This window comes from Rattus norvegicus, chromosome 2 (assembly GCF_021556685.1).
Source record: "Rattus norvegicus strain SHRSP/BbbUtx chromosome 2, alternate assembly SHRSP_T2T, whole genome shotgun sequence".
Lineage (NCBI taxonomy): Eukaryota > Metazoa > Chordata > Mammalia > Rodentia > Muridae > Rattus > Rattus norvegicus.
The window spans coordinates 174,318,242-174,337,930 of NC_141535.1; the positions used below are offsets into that span (position 1 = coordinate 174,318,242).

Consider the following 19,689-nt stretch of genomic DNA (forward strand, 5'->3'; position numbering starts at 1 on the left):
CAGGACTGTCAGAAACTGCTGTGAAGCTGTGTGTACAGGTGTGACCACAGAGCACGCAAACTCTTTCCATTTCTCCTTCTGAAGCGCATTGCCTCAGGCTTAGTCCCAAGGGGGCTGTTCTCAACAGGTTTCTCTAAAAGAAAACAGAAACTGCCAAATGAAAAGTAATCGACCCATTAGGAAGATGCTTAAGAGCTGCCTAGACAGGAGGCAATGGCAGGCAGCTGCTAAAAGTTGCCGCTTCTGTTCTACAGGTCTCAAACCAGACAAAAACCCAAGAAAGCAAAAGAAAGAAAGGTCAAAGCAAAAGCAATTTAAAAAATGAAAAGCAGAAATAAAGAAAAGTACACACATAAAACACCATACACATACACACACATAAACACACACACACACCAAACACACACACACACACCAAACACACACACACACGCATAAACACACACTACACACACACCAAACACATACACCATACACACACACCACACACACACACCACACACACACACCAAACACACACACCAAACACACACAAACACACACTACACACACACCAAACACACATACACCATACACACACACCACACACACACCAAACACACACACAAACACACACTACTCACACACCAAACACACATACACCATACACACCACACACACACACACCAAACACACACACGCATCAACACACACGCACTAAAGATACATATATACACACAAACACACACACCAAATACATATTACACACACTACACACACACCCTCATACACATATAACACACACACACACACACACACACACACACACACACACAAAATCCATGTAGAAATACACATAATTTAAATGTTGGTTTTCTTTCTCTAGTATGTCTTGACCTCCCTCTCTTGTATAAAGGTTGTGTGAATATTTTGCCTGCATTTATATGCCTGATGCCTATGAAAGCCAGAGGGTGCGAGAATCTCTGGAACTGAGGTTACAGGTAGCTATGAGCCCCCATGTATGTATTGGGAATTTGAACCTGGGTCCTGCGGAAGAGCCAGTTCTCTTAACCATTAGCCATTTCTCCAGCCTGCTTTGATTTTTTTTTTTAATGAGAGAAAAAGAATTCCTTTCTATGTGGTGGGATGGAAAACAAACATACGGTTTTCTAGCATATCCAGATAGGCCCAAACCCATGAGCAAGCTCGCTTTGCCAGCCTATGGGATAGGTCGCCCATGAAGAGCTCCTGTTCTTCAGCACCGAGTGCACAGAAATAGCAAGAAATAATTGCTTGCATTGATGGGCAGCGAAGCACTCACAGATCACTTTCTCATCCATTTTCATTTCTGACCCATAAAATCTCAGCCCTAGGAAGCTGAATCTCGGCTGTTCAGTGAACCCGAGTCCTCACTCCTGGTCAGAGTCTATAAACCAGATCCCACATCTGACTTCTCTCCGCAGTCTGGATCTGCAATGTCTCCAGTAGCCCATGTGTGGAGAGGGTGTCCCCTAGTTCGTAAGACTATTAAAGGTGGTGTCACCTTTAGGAGATGGGACATACTGGAAGACAGCTGGGCTACTGAGCAGGGACAGGGACGGATGATGGCATGCCATGCACCCCTCTTCTACCTTACTCGCTTCCTCTCTCCCATAACATGAGTGCCTTCCTATGCTGTGTGCTCCTGCTATGGCAGACGGCCTCACCAAAAGCTCGAAAGCATAGCCAACCACCATAGACTGAAACCTCCAAACTTCCTATTTATTTTATAATCATGGCCATTTTGTTATAACAATGAAAACTTCACATGACTGAGACATTTTTTTTCCTGTCAGATCGTACTGGAAAGTTTAAAAAAGTTGAGAAATGGGTAAGATACTGGAGAACAACTTTTCAATAGCACCGCTTAGCTCCAGTTATAGATTTCTGGAATATGAAGAATGCCAAGTGCTTGGATGGACGTAAAAGCAAAACGGAAATTGTGAAAGGTGCATCTGTAGGAATCCGAGGCAGCTAAAACAGAAAAAGAATGGCTAGCTGAGAGTTCAGCTCAGTGATGTGCCTAGCACATGGCGAGTATGCACGAAGTCCTAGCTTCAATCCCTAATTCTAAAGATCAAAATAACAAACAGCCGTAGACTGAAGAACATTTTCATCTGTCTGAGCAAGAACTCACTGGTGTGTACTGAGGGTTGACAGGAGCTGATGGGCTCCAGAGAATGACTGAACAACTGCCTTGTGGGCTGGTGGTAAGGAAAGGCCATGAGTGAGCGCCAAGGAAAGGAAGAGCAGGCACTGCAGAGAACAAGACCACAGAGCTCTCCTTGTCCAGAACTGCAAGCCCTCCCCTCAAAACGAAGGAGGCAGGGGATAGAAAGATGGACCAGTGCTTAGGAGGACTTGCTCCTCTCACAGAGGACTGCAGGTCAGCTCCTAGTGCCATGTCAGAGGGGTGACTTCAGCTCCGTGGGATCTGAGGCTCTCCTCTGGCATCTTGCACAAGTGTGGTGACATATGCACACATGCACACGCATGGACACACACACATAAATAGAGAGAAAATCAATTTTTAGCGGGGGGGGGGAGAGACAGAGAGAGACAGAGGAGACAGAGAGAGGTGCTTTATGCATTTGTTCAAACTTTACTCTGCCAGATGGAGGCACATATATCCTCTGCCTGGCACAACCCTGGTGGCTCATGGCTCACAACTCATGGCTGTTCCTCTACATCTCTTGCTCCTTATTGGCCCCCTTATCAGAGCAACAAGAATCCTTGTTCCAACTTCTCAACACATACCAAATACCTCATAATGTGTTGTGCATATGCAGGTATGCAATTTTGTGTGTGGTATTTGTGAAGTTTGTGTGTGATAAGTGTGTGGTGTATATATGATGTGTGGTGTGTTTGAGATGTACATAATGCATGTGCTGGGGGTTGGGGGAAGATACTTGCTTATACATAAGGCCCAGGCCAGCCTTGAACTCATGAACACATGCAGACACCTGCCACAGAACACATGTAGGCAGGAGACAGCTTATTCAAGAGTTGCCTCTCTCCTTCTACCACGTAGGTGAGTTCTAGGGAGGAAAGTCAGGTTAACAGACAGTATAAGTGCTTTTGCCTGCTGAGCCATCTCTCCAGCCCGTCTCCTTCATAACTCACTGGGTATCCTCAAAGGACAAGGTCACAGTCTTTCCCTCTATGTTTTTGCAGTCAATGAACAAGGGACAACCAGTATTACAAGTTCACAGAGTTCAGAAATCACCCACCATGCGGACTCACTGTGCACGTAGCTCTCCCCGCTACACACCTGCAAGACAGGCACCGTTTTCTGACAAGAAAACTAGTGGCTCCAGAAGACCCAACGGCACAGGGAAAGGTGATGGTGTGATTGGATTTGGTGACTCCTCGTTGACGTATCGGCCCTGGGCTCTACAAGGTACCCAGGAGGTACCACTGGTAAATCCAGGCCAACTTCAGTTACATAAACTGACTGAATCATGACTCTCAAAACCTCAAGGACATTTGTGTGTATGTATGGATATGGTGGGAAGGGGGAAATAATACAAGGGGGACGGGGAGGCAGAGGAAGTGTAAGAACCGAGGTCTCTGCCTAAAACCGAGGGAAGCTGCATCCTTCTCATTCTCCACTAGGGAAGACATCCCGCCACCTGTTCCCTCACAGCCTTCAATTCCCTCCTCATTCAGGGGACCTGAAGCACAGAGCTGGCTTGCTGATTGATTTAAGTTTAATTCATTTGTGTAATATCCCTGTTCAGAGCAATGTCTAATTAACACTTTTGTTGGGGGGGAATAAAACCTCCCATATTCATTAATGAATGGGGGAAGGGAGAGGCCTTCGCAGGCAGCAACCCAGAGTCGACAGAGCTGGCTCTATCTTAGAGATGTCTTAATGAGACATGTCTTCATAATGGGATTACTGCTCCCTTTGGACTAGAAGAAGCAAATGGGGCTGAGATCAGCTAGGGAACGGACAGTCAATAGTGCATGAGTCAGCAGCACTCAACCCACGGCTGGGGACCGTGATTCTGGAAGCCTCATCTAGGGAAGGGATACATGACTAGCAAGACTCTCTCGGAGCCCCTGACGACACTTCCAAGCACGAATCCCCTTCTTTCTGGATTCCTCAGTCTCCTGAGGCTTTGCAGAGAGAAATAATATCCCAGGTTTGCTTATGACTTCACAATTTGTAGCATGTGGCTTTATAAATGTCAGCTTACAAGTTTCTGGAAACAAGGAACAACCAACACTGCTTAACAGGCAAAGACTCCCAGAGAAATGGAGGAACTCACCCAAAGTCACAAAGATAAGATAAGCAACGACTAAGTGTGGAGCCCACATCTTCTGACTCAGAAACCTGGGCTTCTTGGGGAGCAGGCTTGATTGGCAGGTCATTAGACATGTGCTACGGTTCTCCAGAGTCATTCCTAAAGCCCTGCTGGGGACGAGTGCAAAAAAGACGTTAAGGTGGGAGGTTCAGCTTCCGGTGATAGAGAAGTCATCTAAAATTATATGCAAGAGTCTAGGGCTAGAAAGATGGCCCAGCGGTTAGGAGTTCATGCCATGGGCCATCCCAGCAGGAGTACATCCCAGAACCCCTGCCAGGCAGCTCACAACTGCCCATGGCTCCAGCTGCAGGGAATCTGATGCCTTCTCTGGGCCTCTGCAGGCACCCGCATTCCTACACACACACACACACACACACACACACACACACACACACACACACACACACCCCTTTTTAAAATGTGTCTTAAAATTATAATTATAAATTCCACTAATTATAAAATCATAGTGAGAGTTTGAAGTGAGGGTGGGGATGGCAGGATTGTCAAAGGAGTCCTTGGCTTCCGTAATCTCAGTGTTCATCTGAGTGACCTTAGGGGACCTATGTACCCTGCCCAGACTTCTATTTTTGTGCCTGAAGAAGAAGAATCACAGACCATGCCTTGCTCAATACAGAGGATTTGTCGAGGTCCAATATGCATAGAGAGGAGAGAGCAGCCGAAGGGGCACAATGCGGAGAAGCGATTTCCACAGTTCATCATCCTACACTTTTAAAATGTTTGTGCCACGTGCATTAGCTCCTAAAAATATAAATTAAAATTTCACAAGGCAACTTTAAGCCCCCAAGTTATACATTTTTACACGTATAATCCCACTGAATTCTCTGGGCAGTCCTGTGCAGCAGAGATAATTTTCTCAAGTGCATATGAATCAGCGGAGGCTCAGCAAACTCGGATAAGTCAGCTGGCCTCACATATGTGACTGACTACTCGGTGGTCTAGGATTAAAACTCTTATCTTTCTGATTTCAGAGCTGCAACCTCATACTTCCTCTCTCTTCCCTACATTAATTATATATGCTTATTCTGTATTAAAAGCTCAGAGATGAAATTGCTATATATTGGGGAATAAATTTCACTATATTGCTACGGACGGCTGGAGGGGGCTGAGGTTGCCCCATCACTATCTAAACATAGGACCCCATAACTATTTGCCTTACAACCCATTCAACTGCCCACTGGCGGCATGGAGAAGACTGTTGTTTTTTTTTTAAATATTTATTTATTATACATAAGTACACTGTGGCTATCTTCAGACACACCAGAAGAGGGCATCAGATCCCATTACAGATGGTTGTGAGCCACCATGTGGTTGCTGGGAATTGGACTCAGGACCTCTGGAAGAGCAGTCGGTGCTCCTAACCTCTGAGCCATCTCTCCAGCCCGAGAAGACTGTTTTAAAAATAATATATCTAGACTCTTAAATATGCATTGTTGTTCGTACACACAAGGGGCAGATGGAGGCAGCTTTTTTAATGGAAAGAGGAAGGGAGAATTAGAATGGCTATTGAACATGTCGTCCTGCGCCCTGGCAGCACGGAGATCCACCCGGGCAACTAGGCTCACAGAGTCTTGAAAATAGTGTAGATTCTTCCTTTAATTCTACTGCCCTGTCTGGCTTGGACCACAGTCCAAGGCAGGCAAGGGTGGGCCAGGCGTATCTCTTCACATGTCCACACTGAGCCAGACACAGTTATGTGCCTAACAGAGAGGCTTGTGCGCATAACCACAAAGACAAAGATCATTTATTTTAACGTAAAGGGAAGCAAGGCCTAAAGCTTCAATTCAGCATTCAGTGTCATGTGGTAAACCAGTCACGAGCTCTTGGAGAAGGTCAGGCTCTGCAGCCTGGCCTCTGTCATGAGTTTACCGACTGGAAGATGGAGATACTCTCTACTCATGGAATTGTAGCTAAAACTGCACATAGAAACTGAATTCCTTAGTAAACGGAAGACCGTTATCTATCGATAAAAAGGGGGATAGATACTAAGGATGCACGTAATGGTTATAGTACTTGACTAGCTTGGACAAGCCCTTGTTTGATATCCAGACAAAAGTAAGGAGAAAAATACATTTTAAAACTAGGTAAGCAAGCAAACCCCTACAATGCTGCAGTCCCAAAACTCCAGCAGGAAACGACTCCCGGGCACTGTGCCCCAGCATCAGAAAGTGCTTTTCCACCCTGGTCCCTGGGCCTCACATAAAGCTTGGCACATCAGCACGAGAGACATTCCCTAGAGAGAGTCCTGAAGCTTGCTGGACCCGGCTTGGGAGCAATTAAAAAGGAAAGAAATAGCTCAAGCTTCCCCTGAATCCCATCAAATCTGCATCAACTCATCTCTAGCCATTCTGGAAGGGACATTTCACACAGGCCCATGTCACCATCCCACCCCAGCGTTAGGGAGGCTTAAGTAACAGACCAGTTAGAGCAAATTACTGTGCAGTTCACTCTGAGCACACAGGTGACCATGAGACCTTGAGCAAAGCAGACCAGGCCAACCAAGTCACAGCTTGGCTAGGGTAACATGGCTGTGTCTTACAAAAGGCAAAGGTCAAGGGTCAGTAGTGGAGAAGTTGGAGTAGACAGAACAGTTATCTATTATGTCACAGGGCCTAGTGGCAGAAGCAAGCAGGCCCCACCTTGAGGAACAGAGATGTGCTGTGCAGATGGGGGTACTGGTCTTTCCTGAGGTTGCTAGGTTACCTCCTGGGGCTTCACCAGCCCTGTCCCAAAGAATGAAATTCGATTTATTAAGTTACCCCGAAGGTAAGACCTCCTCCAGATTTTCTCATGAGACCTGATTTCTGTCACTCATAGTCTTCTAGTCCTGCTACTCACAGGGCAATTCTACATCTCCAGCATCGCTCTGAGGAGACCTACTACACACTAAATTTCCAGCCTGTCCCACTCCCTCACAGCTCTCTACTTTTTGAAAACAAACAAATAAACAAACAAACCACCAGTGTAGGCGCTAGGGCAGCCTATCTGACTCTAAAACCATTTGTCACATCCTGCCTGTGACTTTGGATACTGGCTTCACGTCTCTGTGTGTTCGACACCTCTTGTGGAAAATAATGGGCGAACTGAACAATCTCCTAAGAGGACTTGCTATCACTTCGGAAGGTGCCAAGGCATGGTTAGCGCATGAGGAAAACAACATGCAGAAATTTACTCAAGACCTCACAGATGATTATAACCAGGTCTATCTGACTTGAAAGGCCATGTTTGGCCCAAAATTGATGTCATCGCTTCACATTTCTCAAAGCATGCTTGCTGCCTTCCGTCTCTCGCAAACTCGCATCCGGTTATGAACCCCTCGTGTAACAGGATCTCCAAACCGCCTTCCTGTACTCCACAGGACCTAAAGGGCATCAGCCAGAGACCCAAACCAGGGAGAAAGAATGAACACCTCAGTTCCAGGGGGTCAGCATCTCCCCCCTCTAATGGCCGCGTGAGAAGCGTCAGTACAGACAGAGTTACTGAAAAGGAAAGCCCTGACTGCAGCCACTTCCTCTCTTGCTTCTCATGTGGCTTGTGGACTCCTTATGACTATCCAGGGCCCCAAACTCCAAGCAGATTAGTGCAGCATTCTGTCATAGCAGCCAAGCCGTGCAGCAGAAATGCCAGTCTGCTTCCAGAGAGTCCTGGGAGACCTGGTGGGGACCCTTCTCCACCCTGCCACCACAGTTAACAACAGACCCTGCCCTGCCCTGCCCATCCTACCACCGAGCCACTTACTGCTGCACGCCTAACTAACTGGTCCAGCATTTCTTGGACCTCAAGAGCTCCTCCTACTCCAGAGGGTGCAGACATACTAGAGAGTACAACAGGCACGTTTCTCTTGCCTTCCGTTTTCCTCGCTCTCCACCTTTCCCACCCCGTACCTTCCTGGCCCCTTCTTTTCCCTCCCTCCAGGCTCTCAGGTTCACGGCTCCTCTGCCCACCTTGTTCACTCTATTCAACCTGTCCCCGGCTTTCTCTGAGGACCTCCACTTCTTTTCTCTACAGCTTCCTTCTCAGAGTCCCACCCTCCATCTCCATCTCCCTTTGTTTCTCTTCTCAGGCCCAGGCTGCCCTTTCTCCCGAGGCAACCTAAGCTCCCTCCGTTGCCAGCTTCACTTCCTTGCTTCCTCAGTCTTGTCCCACCCCTTTCTTGGCCCCGCCCAGTCCTCCTTCCACTGGTGTTGTCCTCTTTTCCACACTGCCCTTCTCACGATTTTCCTCCCTTTCTGCTCTCACCCACCCTCCTGCCTCTCATCCTTCCTTCCTCTCGCTGAAGAGGTATTTTTGCACAGTTCTGCCCTGACCACTTGCAATCAACGAACAGGAAGTCCAGGGACAATTTAAAGTTTGCGGATTCAGGGCTGAGGATGCTGTCTCCACCCAGAGGCAGCACCCTAGACTTTGTGGAGAGGCGCCACAGGTCAGCTTGCTGGCAGGTGTCTGCCAGCCACACTTAGGCTGCCACATCTGCTGTTAAGGAAGCCTAAAGGGAGAACCCAATTGGGATGGCTTTTTCATTTTAGGACAAGAAGTTCCAACTTCTGATTAGTTTCATTTGGCTACACTGCCTCTGGCTTCAATCTTGAGCTGAGTGGAGGTGAAGAGAGGGAGACATAGGGAGAGCACCTGACCTCTTTCTCCCAGCCTGCCTTTTTTCAGTTGTCCTCTGGAAACTTCCACTCTCCTGTACAGTTTTCTGTAGCTGGCACTGAAGACCGTACCACAGTCTCCCTTAGGGGCTCCCACATTACTTACTCATGACATGAGTTCCAGATCCTTGTCTTTACTCTCCTCCCTCTTTACCTCCAAGCTCCATTTTTCTAAGATAGTCCTAAAGGCAGGTGTAGCTTTTCGAACAGTATAACTTGAGCATTCTCTTTCCATTTTCTAAAATTGTACTCCTTTCAAGAAACCTTTCAATTGTCCTGACCACAATCTGGAAGAGATCTGAGGAACTATTTGACTCCATCTTTATTTGTACGTAAGACCCTGAGTGCCAGTGCAGTGATACGTGTCGCTCAGTCCATATGCTGGTTTAAAGATCACGGCCCCCATAGGCTTGTATGTCTGAATAATTGGTTCCCAATTTGGTGGACCTGTTTGGGAAGGATTAGGAGGTGTGGCCTTGTTGATGGAGGCGTGTCACTGGAGGTAGGCTTTGAGGTTTCAAACAACTAATGCCATTCCCAGTGTTCTTTCTGTGCCTCCTATGTGTAAATCAAGACATGAGCTGCTCCAGCTGCCTGCCTCTCTGCTTTCATTCCACAATCACAGACTCTAAGTCTCTGGAAGCCCAATTAAAACTCCTTTTTTTACAAGCAGCCTTGGTCATGGTATTTTGTCACAGCAATATAGAAGTAACTAATACAGTCCACAGAGAGTATCTATTGCCAATGAGATAAGTCATCCAAGTCTCCTGATTCTTCTGCTTGACACCCCTCTCTCTCTCTCTCTCTCTCTCTCTCTCTCTCTCTCTCTCTCTCTCTCTCTCCTACTCAAAGAGGGGACAATTGATGGCCCTGTCTGGTGGGTAAGAGATTCTCCCTATTAGGCCTCCCTCCTCTGCCCTAAAGTGCTATTCTACGTATTCAATCTCTTTGCTATATTTGATTGGATGTTGTTGGTGTTAAACAAAAACATATTTAACTGTGAGTTCCTAGGAAGATAGTAAGCACATTGTATTCACCTATTTCCTCAGCACCTAACTGTACCTGGCACCCGGCAAAGGCCTGCCAAAGTGTCAATAAAATGGAAACGCATTGTTGGTATGCAAAACAATAGCTTTGCATGACAGGAGGATAAAGGGGGCTCTCCCTGGAAACGACGTGGCAGTCTGGCACAATCCAAGCAGAGTCAGTGTTCACCCATACTCACTCCCCTGCATCTCAAACAGTTGGGTTATAGAAGGTATGGCTGTGTACACCTTTTCCATGGCATGATCATCCAAGCCAGGGACTTTGCATCTAGGTGGAACTTTTCATGGCTGCAGGCCAAACCCAAGAGAGCTTTAGAAGACACTTGGAACCCTGGAACCCTATCATTGAGTGGGCTCCACTGGCTCTCCTCCGCCCTTCCCATCCCAGGTTCAAGCCTCTTTTGACCCACACTGACCATATATAGATCAGGAATCCTGGGGAGGAGCAAGCTGGAAGCCAGCTAGGCAGGCCCACATCACTTCAGTGGAAGCCCTGTAGGCACCTTCATACAAGACAGAGAGTGATGAATGTGGTGGATGGGTGCATGGAGCCAGGCCCAGCAGAACCTGCCTGAACAGGTGGCCCTCGGCCTCCCTCTTTCAGGTTACCGCAATGTCTGAGATGGTATGGGGAGGTTACTCTTTCCCAGGGCCTTCCATTTCGGTGGTAAGGAAAAAGTCAGAACAAGTCCTGCCTTTTAGTGGTGGTACATCTGTCACAGGGATGCAGGGTGTGTTAAGGTCACTCTAGCCAGTGCAGTTCTGGGTGCCAAAGACAGTGGGTGGGGCTAGGAACCTAGGAACTCAGTGGGCAGAGTGCTTGTCTCCTGTGTAAGAAGCTCTGGGTTCCATCTCCAGTACCACGTAGACTGGGTGCAGTGGCGGAGGCTTTAATGCCAGTTCTCAAGAGGCAGACAAAGGACAGAAATTCAGGCTATTCTTGACTACATAGTGAGTTTGAGGCCAAGGCTACGTAAGAGACTGGGACACACACACACACACACACACACACACACACACACACACACACACCCCAGGAAGAACCTTTGCTAGAATGGAAATCAGTAGTCAGGTCTTCCAGCCTGGCTAAGCTGTTTGCTTTGAACCGGTCACATTCCTCTTCTGGCCTTCAGTTTTCTAACCCAGGAACAAGATCATCTCTAAGGTCTCTTCCAGAACTGACACCCTGCAACAGGGTAGGTATTCAGCCCAGTATTCTCTACAGCAAGATTCCCTTCTTCTGGATGTCTATAACCATCTCCCCATCCCCTCAGCCTCCAGCTTCCTTCAGTGGGAAAATGGCCTCTCTAATCGTCTTTGATTCTTACCTTCCCCCACCCAGGTGTTTAGCAGTCAGGAATGTAGCCTCCTTAGCTGACCTTCTGTTCAAGAACCTACAGAAGCTGCCCGCTAAGAATCCAGGTGCTTTACCAAGCCCCACCCCTCGGCCACCACCGCTCACACACCTGGAGTGGATTTCTTTCCTCTCCTGCAACCAAAACTCTTGGCTCCTCTGAGCCTTGCTGTGAATTTAACCTTGTCCAGAAAACCTAGCCAAACCAGCACCATCCACATCACAGCCGATCCCATTTCCCTGTCTTTCTGGGGTTTAACACCTTGAATCACATTATATGTATCTGCAGAATATTTATATATGCTGCATATAAAGTATGGTTTGAGTTATGAATGCATCATACATGTCTATACATATATGTATGCATAGTTATATCTGTATCTATCTATATATGTAACAATAGACGTTCTTCTGAAAGCTGGAGGTTAACAGGGGGACTAAGGAGAGCCCTACACATTCCTTCCGCTACTGTCATGCTATAGAATTCCTAAGGGCCTTGTGGTTTTCTCCAGAAGGCGAGGCTAGAGAAAGGTAAAATCATGCAAACATAACTTATTACGGAAGGAAATGGTACTCAGTCGAAAATCATGTGTATGAATGTTTCTTTCCACTCACAGACTTATACAAAAAAGTTAACAGGGAAAAAGAGCTTCAGCTGCTAACCATCCCCACAGCAGCACACACCTGTAATTCAAGCACTGGGGAAGCAGAGGTGGTCAGGTCTGTGTGAGTTTGAAGGGCAGCCTGGTCAACATATGGAGGTCCAGGCTAGTCAAGGCCACATAGTGAGACCTTGTCTCAAAAAAAAAAAGCCTTTGCCGAGCCCAACTTTGTCCAGTTAGGAGTTCTAGAAGCCCAAGGAGGTTGGATAGCTTTTACAAAGTTAATAGCAGACTCAGAAAGAAAACGAAGATGCAGGATACCTTACCCACACTCTGAATATTCAAACCAGAGCTGTGAGGCAGCCAAGCAGAAAGTTAACAACAGGGAGTCAGCCGGGTGGCTTCTGCTCTCTCTGTGAACCCTGGGTCGTGGTCACCCTGAGAATAGGGCCATGGCAGTTTGAAGAATGAAAATATCTCATATTCCCAAAATGGACAGCTCTGGGACACAGCATTTTTGACGCAATGATTGAGGCTTTGGTTGAAATGCCAGCCCATGCCGGCCATTTTTAGGCTGCTGAGGCTGGGTGCACAACACTATAAGGCCCTGCCCGAGTCCCAGAATGTGTAGCAACAGCAAGAATCACAGTGGCTATGGGCCGCGGCTTCTTCCTCCTCAGACCCACAATCCCTCTGCTCTCCAGGAAGCCCTATCATCAGCTGTAATGAAACGCCGATCTCGGTCATCTACGGTCTATCGCGCCATACCAGCAGGGGCGTGGGTGGCACTGAGGTCAGTTCTGATTGGCACCAGAACTCATGGTGGTGAATTTTTAGTAGCAACTATTATTGCTCTAGGAAAGATCTCTCTCTCCTCTCTCCTCTCTCTCTCTCTCTCTCTCTCTCTCTCACATACACACACACACACACACACACACCCTGTTTTCATCTTCTCAGAGAACATGTTACATGACAATGTGGAGTGCAGACCTGGAGGAGAAACCAGACCGTGCACTGCACATCCATTACAGAGGTCTGACAAATGGATAATCTAAACCCCCAGGACAGGGACATTCACTCAACAAGGTTGCTATTCTTTCCAAAAAAAATTTTTTTGTGCGTGTGTATGTACTTACTGCGAAGCAGCTGCTCTGTCACTCCACTACAAGGTTAATAACATAACCAAGTCACATTCTGTCTCCTAAAGAACGCAGAGCACTGGGGCAGTAAACAGCTCACTTAGTTCAGCAGGGACAGCATCTACCGAGGTACCAGCAGTTGCTCTGGAAGCCCAAGGGGATGGAGCAGTTATTCTTTGGGAAACTGAGCCGGCTCCCTGGAGGGTTTGCAAAATGCATCTGGATGGCAGACCAGGCAGAGGCGGTCTGGACTGCCCTGTCCAGGACACTGAGGGGTGGGTGACATGCAAACAGACCCCTATAACCTGGGTAGGAGAAATCTCATCCCAAGAGAGGCAAAGCCTTGGGGATACAGCACCCCTCCTGCCCACTCCACACAGCCATCCTTATCTCCTTCTAGTGAGCTTCTTCTCAAGCCAGTTCCTTTCCTCTCCCTGAGAGCTGGGGGGAAAAAATTCACTCTGGGAACAAATTCCTGTGCAAGTCCACAACAGTTTATTTTCAACTTCAGAATTACTCAATTCAGCACTAATTTTTTCTGGGATTCCCACATCTGGGGACTTTTTCTCCGGGAGGATTGTTACAGTTGGGGCTTTTGTTCTAGCCAGCAGCCCCTCTAAACCCTTTTAATTGAGCCTGTTTTGAAACAAAGGGAAAGGAATCAGGAGAGGAGGCAGTTCTCGTTGCCTCTAGCCTCTTACCCCAGCTCTGCGGTTAACACTCAGCAATGATCCTACAAGCCTGGAATCTGAGGAATTTCCTGCCCTGTGCTCCCTGGAAGAGCTGAGAGAGACCTAGCAATTAGGCCTCCAGTTTCCATTCCTGCCTTCCTCCACCACAGTCAGTCAGTGTACTGAGTGAAAAGCTGGTGGAGGGGCCAGACAGGACTGCGTGTGTAGGGCTCTGCAGCTGAGACAGTTGTGCCCAAGGTTACTCTCTCCTTCCTTTCTCACCAATCAATCACACCTTTTCCTTTGTCTGCCTGAGAGAGTGGTAACAGCAAGGGACATAAAGAGTTGTAAGCCATCTTGTTTTTCTGCAGTTGTAACTCAAGTGCTTCTCTCCCCCACATCACCACAGGAGTTCAGGCACTCCAGGGCTGCTTACCCCATCCTCTCCAGACTATTGTCATTTGCCCTAAGCCCACATGCTCGTCACGTGTCTGTTCCAGGGATGGTGGCACAGGACTGCTCCAGGCAGTATGTCTGTCTAAGGGATTTCTAAGAGACAGGGTAGAGGCTATGGACCTCTATATTTTGGTTCAAGTCAGAGACAGAGAGGCAGGAAGAAGAAAGGCGTTCCCAGGTTGTCTGAAGGAACCACATGCAGGTTACCTGGGTGCTGCAGCAGCTGTAGCAGAAGCAAGTTTCTCTTCTAACTGTGTTTTGTTCCCGCTAACATTAAAAGCAGCTCATATGCTCTCTCGACATATCAACTGGTGCCTGAATTCCAGGTTCTAGGGCAAAAGCAGCCTGGGACTTCAAAACTTGCCACAAATAGTTCCTAAACTGGCCAAGCCAAGCCTTTGTCAGGGCCTGCTAGGCACATCTGTGTGGCCTCCTGCTGCCAGAGTCCTGTCTTCCACCCCTTTCCCCCCTCTGGACTCTAGAGATCCCTGCCGTCCAGGGTCCTGCTGGGGGCACTTCCTCATAACACTGGGTAGATATGTATCCCCAGCCTACATGGAACCCACTTGACAGCAAAGGCTGAAACCCCTGGTCCTCCTGCCTCAGCCTCTCAAGTGCTGGCTGAGAACCAGGCCTAGATGATTATTTTTATTTTATGTGCATTGGTGTTTTGCCTGCATGTGTCTGTGTGTGGGTGTCAGATTCCCTGGAACTGGAGTTACAGACAGCTGTGTACTATCATGTAGGTGCTGGGTATCGAACCTGGGTTCTCTGGAAGAGCAACCAGTCCTCTCAATCACTGAGCCATCTCTCCACCCCTAATTGTCTCATTCTTGTTAGCCTTCAACAATCCTCCATACAATCCTCTACTGTCTCTATCCACTCAGAGGACATCTCTGAGTTCTGTCTGCCCAATGTCCTAATGGTTGGAATGACTCAATGCCTTCCCTCTCTGCCCACCGCACCATTGCCCTCACCCATCTTAGTTCACGGCAGCAGTGGGGCAGTGATCTCCCTGCTGACCAAGAATGTTGTTAATCCTAAACCTTCCCAGACCTCAGCTCTGCTCACTGGCTTCTCTTTCCCTCTCCACACACAGAAGGCTGGGATGACAGCCAGCACTCAAGACCTCTACCCCCACCCCCGCCCCTGGAGTCTCTGTAGACTCTTGACAATTCTGATACAGTATAGAACTAAAATGGCCGCTTCCTGCTTCCCTTCCCGTCTCTTGTTGAGTCTTTGCTCTCAACATACTCTGCCAGCCACACAGGAACAAGACTCAGACCCCTCCACTACTTCAGTGGGAATATCCACTGATCCACACATTTCCTCCAACTCAAGATATTTGCCTCTTGAGGGCCAATTGCCAGTTCCTCCACCCCTACCCTGCCCTCACATTCCCTTCAAACAAAGCTTTCCTGTCAGGTTTTGACCCTGATGAAGATTCTTAACTGATTTTTGTGTTTGTGTGTTTCCTTTCCTCCTTCCTCTCTTAATTCTGAAGGGTCTTTTGTCTTCTGAGTCAAATAGCTCAAACTGAATATCTCTCTCTCTCTCTCTCTCTCTCTCTCTCTCTCTCTCTCTCTCTCTCTCTCTCTCCCCCTCTCCCTCTCCCTCTCCCTCTCCCTCTCCCTCTCCCTCTCAAAACCAACCAGGAAAGAATTCAGGGAGGGGGCATTAGAGGAGGTGGGTACAGGCCTGGAAAATTCAAGGCCAGCCTGGACTTTATAAAATCCTTCCTTTAAAAATAAATAATCAATTATGGGGTGTGGGGTGGGATGGGGGCCCAATTCTAAAAGTATTTTCTTTCTTAAAAATCAATGGAAATAAAAACAAGAGGGGGGCCTTGAAAATGTGAAACAAAAAAGAGGACCCCGGAAGGAGAGGAGAGGCAAAAGGAGGAACAGAAAACAAGGGAACCCTGCAGACTCCTTAAGCAAAGGAGAGAGACAAGATGCCTTTCATGGCATGTATCTACTGAGCATCCTTTCCAGCTCAGAGGAGAAAAAGAGAGCTGAATTCCCACCCAGAAAAGCTGGCGAGACGTGGTCCATTCAGCACACCCAATGGATCACACACACAGTTGTCATGACTGATTATGGGACTCAACCAAGGATTGGTGGCAAACCAACACACAAAAAAGAAGCTGAACTTTTAGATAGAGCCTCCCCCTTGAATTAAGGCAGGCAAGAAACAGGCCTTTCTGTGGCAGCTCTTATCCACCTACTCTGTCTTCCTGAGACGCCATTCTCTCCCTGTCTAGCGGAGCAAAACGGATCAATGGAATGCTGCCAGCTCTCAGTGACACACAAGTTTCTCACCCTGAAGATTATCCGTGGAAAAAATCTTAATCCCAGGCAGACTTTTGCACCCAGAATGTTTGAGTATGAGCAAGGAATTAGAAGCTTGCTTTAATAGCATCCAAGTCAATTCGAAAAAGCAAACAAGCCTGGTTAATATCCTCATACCGACACGAAGCTTTCCGGAGTGTGTGTGGAAAAGATTAAAGAAACCAGGTTAGTGGGTGTTAACATGCTGAGGCGCTGTCCGGTACAGTCAACAGGGTGTTAACTGCAGGTAACCTTTAACAGGACTAGCCCTCTGAGGTCTCCAGTCCCTCTTTACAGAGCCCTGAATAAAAGCTAGAGAGTCGTGTTATTTGTTTCCATGAAGTTGGCATTTTGTCTGCTTTCTTACTACTGGCCAAGTGCTACACTGTGTTAATACAGCTTAACTCATTTAATTAGTTTATTTGCTCCATAAAAGATTTGAAGCAACATAAATAGACACATCTGGTCAGTAATATAAAAAATAAACTAAGAGAACAACAATGAGTGGGAATGGCGAGGATTAGGAGGGGGAAAACCACTTAGGTTGCAGTAAAGCTAAGTGCGTGTGTGCGTGTGTGCGTGTGTGTGTGTGTGTGTGAGAGAGAGAGAGAGAGAGAGAGAGAGAGAGAGAGAATGAGAGAAAGGAATGAGATATTGAAAACATCATCAGAGATGAACTGTGAGGGTCAGCTCTAGATTCTAAGCAGTCCATACAAAAAAATGAAAATTCAAAATTCCTGACCATAATAGTTTACACACTTAAAAATATTTCATGTGTATGTATGTTTTGCCTGCCTATATGTCTGTGAACTATGTGAATACACAGTGCCCTCAGGGGTCAGAAGTCACCAGATCAGAATTCATGAGCCATCTCTGCAGCTCAATGAAGGCACTTGAGGGTGTGTGTGTGTGTGTGTGTGTGTGTGTGTGTGTGTGTGTGTGTGTGTGTACGATACATAAGAACTAACCAGAAATACTACTCTAGACATTTTACCAATGGATCCTCATGAAAATATGTTCTCATGTAGAGCCCTATCCTGGGCAACATTCTTCAGTGCCCACTACAGGCACCATGCCAAACACTCAGTCTAGTCAGGGCAGATCTTGAAGGAGCAAAGACTATTTTATTTGGTCTTGGTTCACAACTTTACTTCCCTGGTGCCTGACTCTCTAAGGATAAAACTGACAGTATTTCCAGGAATGGACCAGAAGTGAGCATACGCAGAGAGATTCAATGTGGCGTTAAACATAGCCCCAACAATGCCTCCAGGCAGAATGCTGCTGTTGCTGTGGACCTTTGGAAGGATGAGCCCTGCCACCCAAAGGCTAGGGCAAGCTTACCCTCCAGGAAGATCTTATTTCCTTTATTTTCTACCTTGTTCTGAGGAGCTAGACTACAGGAGGGCAGAGGACTAGACAGACGGGCATGGCTGTGGCTGGCATCCCTGGCTGCCTCTTTGAAGTTTTCTTGGTAAGCAAGGGATGGGGAATGGACAGAAGGCACCAGGCAGAAGTAGGCCAGATCTTAGGCCAGTCCCTGACACTTGCAGGACCAAAGAGCCCGCAGTGTGTTACTTAATTATCTGTAAATGGTTTTTGTTCCTGTCTTTAAACATTTACCTCTATTGAATAATCTTCCTCCTTCTACCTCCCCCCTCTACAAGCTATCTCCTTTTCTTTGCTGTTGCTATGGCAACAGCTCCAGGCATATAACTGCTTTCGGATTTTAAATAAAAGTTGAGACTTCTCTCTTTCCCTTCCCCCTCTTTTCCCTCCTTTTTCATCTTTCTGGGAATGAAGCTTGTCTCTCTCGTTTCCTCTTCCTTTCACCTTCCTGGCTGCCTTCCATTTTCACACCGTGCTGTTTTCTTTATCAAGTTCCGTCACTTTCTCTTTGCATCAGCCTCCTGTCTAAGCCTTCTTCTCTATCTTTGGACTTCCAAACCAATCTCACCTCCTGGTAGCCATGACAGCAAGAGTTGGGCCCCTGAAGAGGAATGGGGGCAAAGTAGGCATATTTGGGGGAAAGATATGGACTGTCCTGCTGACAGTCCAGGACCTGGGGAAGGGTCAGCCTCTGCTCCCTGGGGTTCACAACCTTCCTCTCTGGACCTTTCATCCTCCAGCGGATATGGGTAGCAGGCTTCTTATCTTGCCAACCCCCCTGACTCCCAGAGAGGCCTTTCAGATCTGCACAGGGAAGGTAAAGCAAGGCAGTCTGTGGAGAACTGGGGGGCGGGAGCTTTTGAGCATGTGGTGGTGGCTACTGAGAAGGGTAAGCAGGGCCAGGAGGCAGAGCTATGGTGGAGCCTGCAGCTCTGGTCCCCGCTCTGGGGCCTCCCTGTTCTCCATGTTTTTACTTGTACCATTCAGGGATGGATGAAATCTTGGCTTTCAAACTTTACTCTTAAGGTGCCTGAGGCCTGGGAGATGGCTCAACAGACATTTCAGGGATGGTAGGGTGCCTGGTAAGAAGGCGAGATGAAGGGGAGCATCTGAGACAGTTATCTGCCGTCCCCAGGAGTCAGGCTTTGCCTGTTTAAAGGAGAGGTGTGATAGATCTTCCAATAGCCCTTCAGGGAATCAGAGTCTCATCCACGAGATGTCCCAGGACCTGTGCTCTCCACCTTCCTAACCCAAACCTTGCAGAATACATCACGGCTTAAACAGGAAGCTTACCATTTCTAAAATGGATGAGGGGATAAAACATTTCCTCATGATCATTAACTTAAGACCTCTCAATTTTATGAAATATTGATCTAGGATATATGTGTAAAGGGAGGGAGAGACATGTCAATTTTGGAAACCCCACATGACTGGGAAGTTAGGCCTTTCTCCTTCTGGCCCCTCCTCATGCAAGCTCAGTGGTCCTCAGGTAGGGGCAACTTTGCTTCACGAGACACTTCTGGAAATGTCTGAAGGGTCATTTTTTGTCACACCTAGAGAGGAGGTTCCACTGGCTTTCAGTACAGGGAAGGGACCCCCATCAACAATCAACTATATATACCCACTTAAGAAAGTCATTGTGGCATTCTGAGCCCAAATCTCTTTACCTCTAAGCTCACATTTTATACTAACCCCCATTATTGAGTG

General features: G+C 47.5%; 1 protein-coding gene across 6 annotated transcripts in view; it reads right to left on the minus strand.

Moving 5' to 3' along the window:
• Kirrel1 (kirre like nephrin family adhesion molecule 1) overlaps positions 1 to 19,689 on the minus strand; it is a 93,296-nt gene that overhangs the window by 54,722 nt on the left and 18,885 nt on the right. For 2 of the 6 annotated variants that reach the window (XM_087624336.1, XM_087624335.1), the window contains exon 2: positions 4,293 to 4,435. The exons of 2 other annotated variants lie outside the window; for them this stretch is intronic. In XM_087624336.1, coding sequence (XP_087480462.1) covers positions 4,293 to 4,425 — 133 coding nt within the window. In that variant the 5' untranslated portion in view covers positions 4,426 to 4,435. 6 annotated transcript variants of the gene reach the window in all.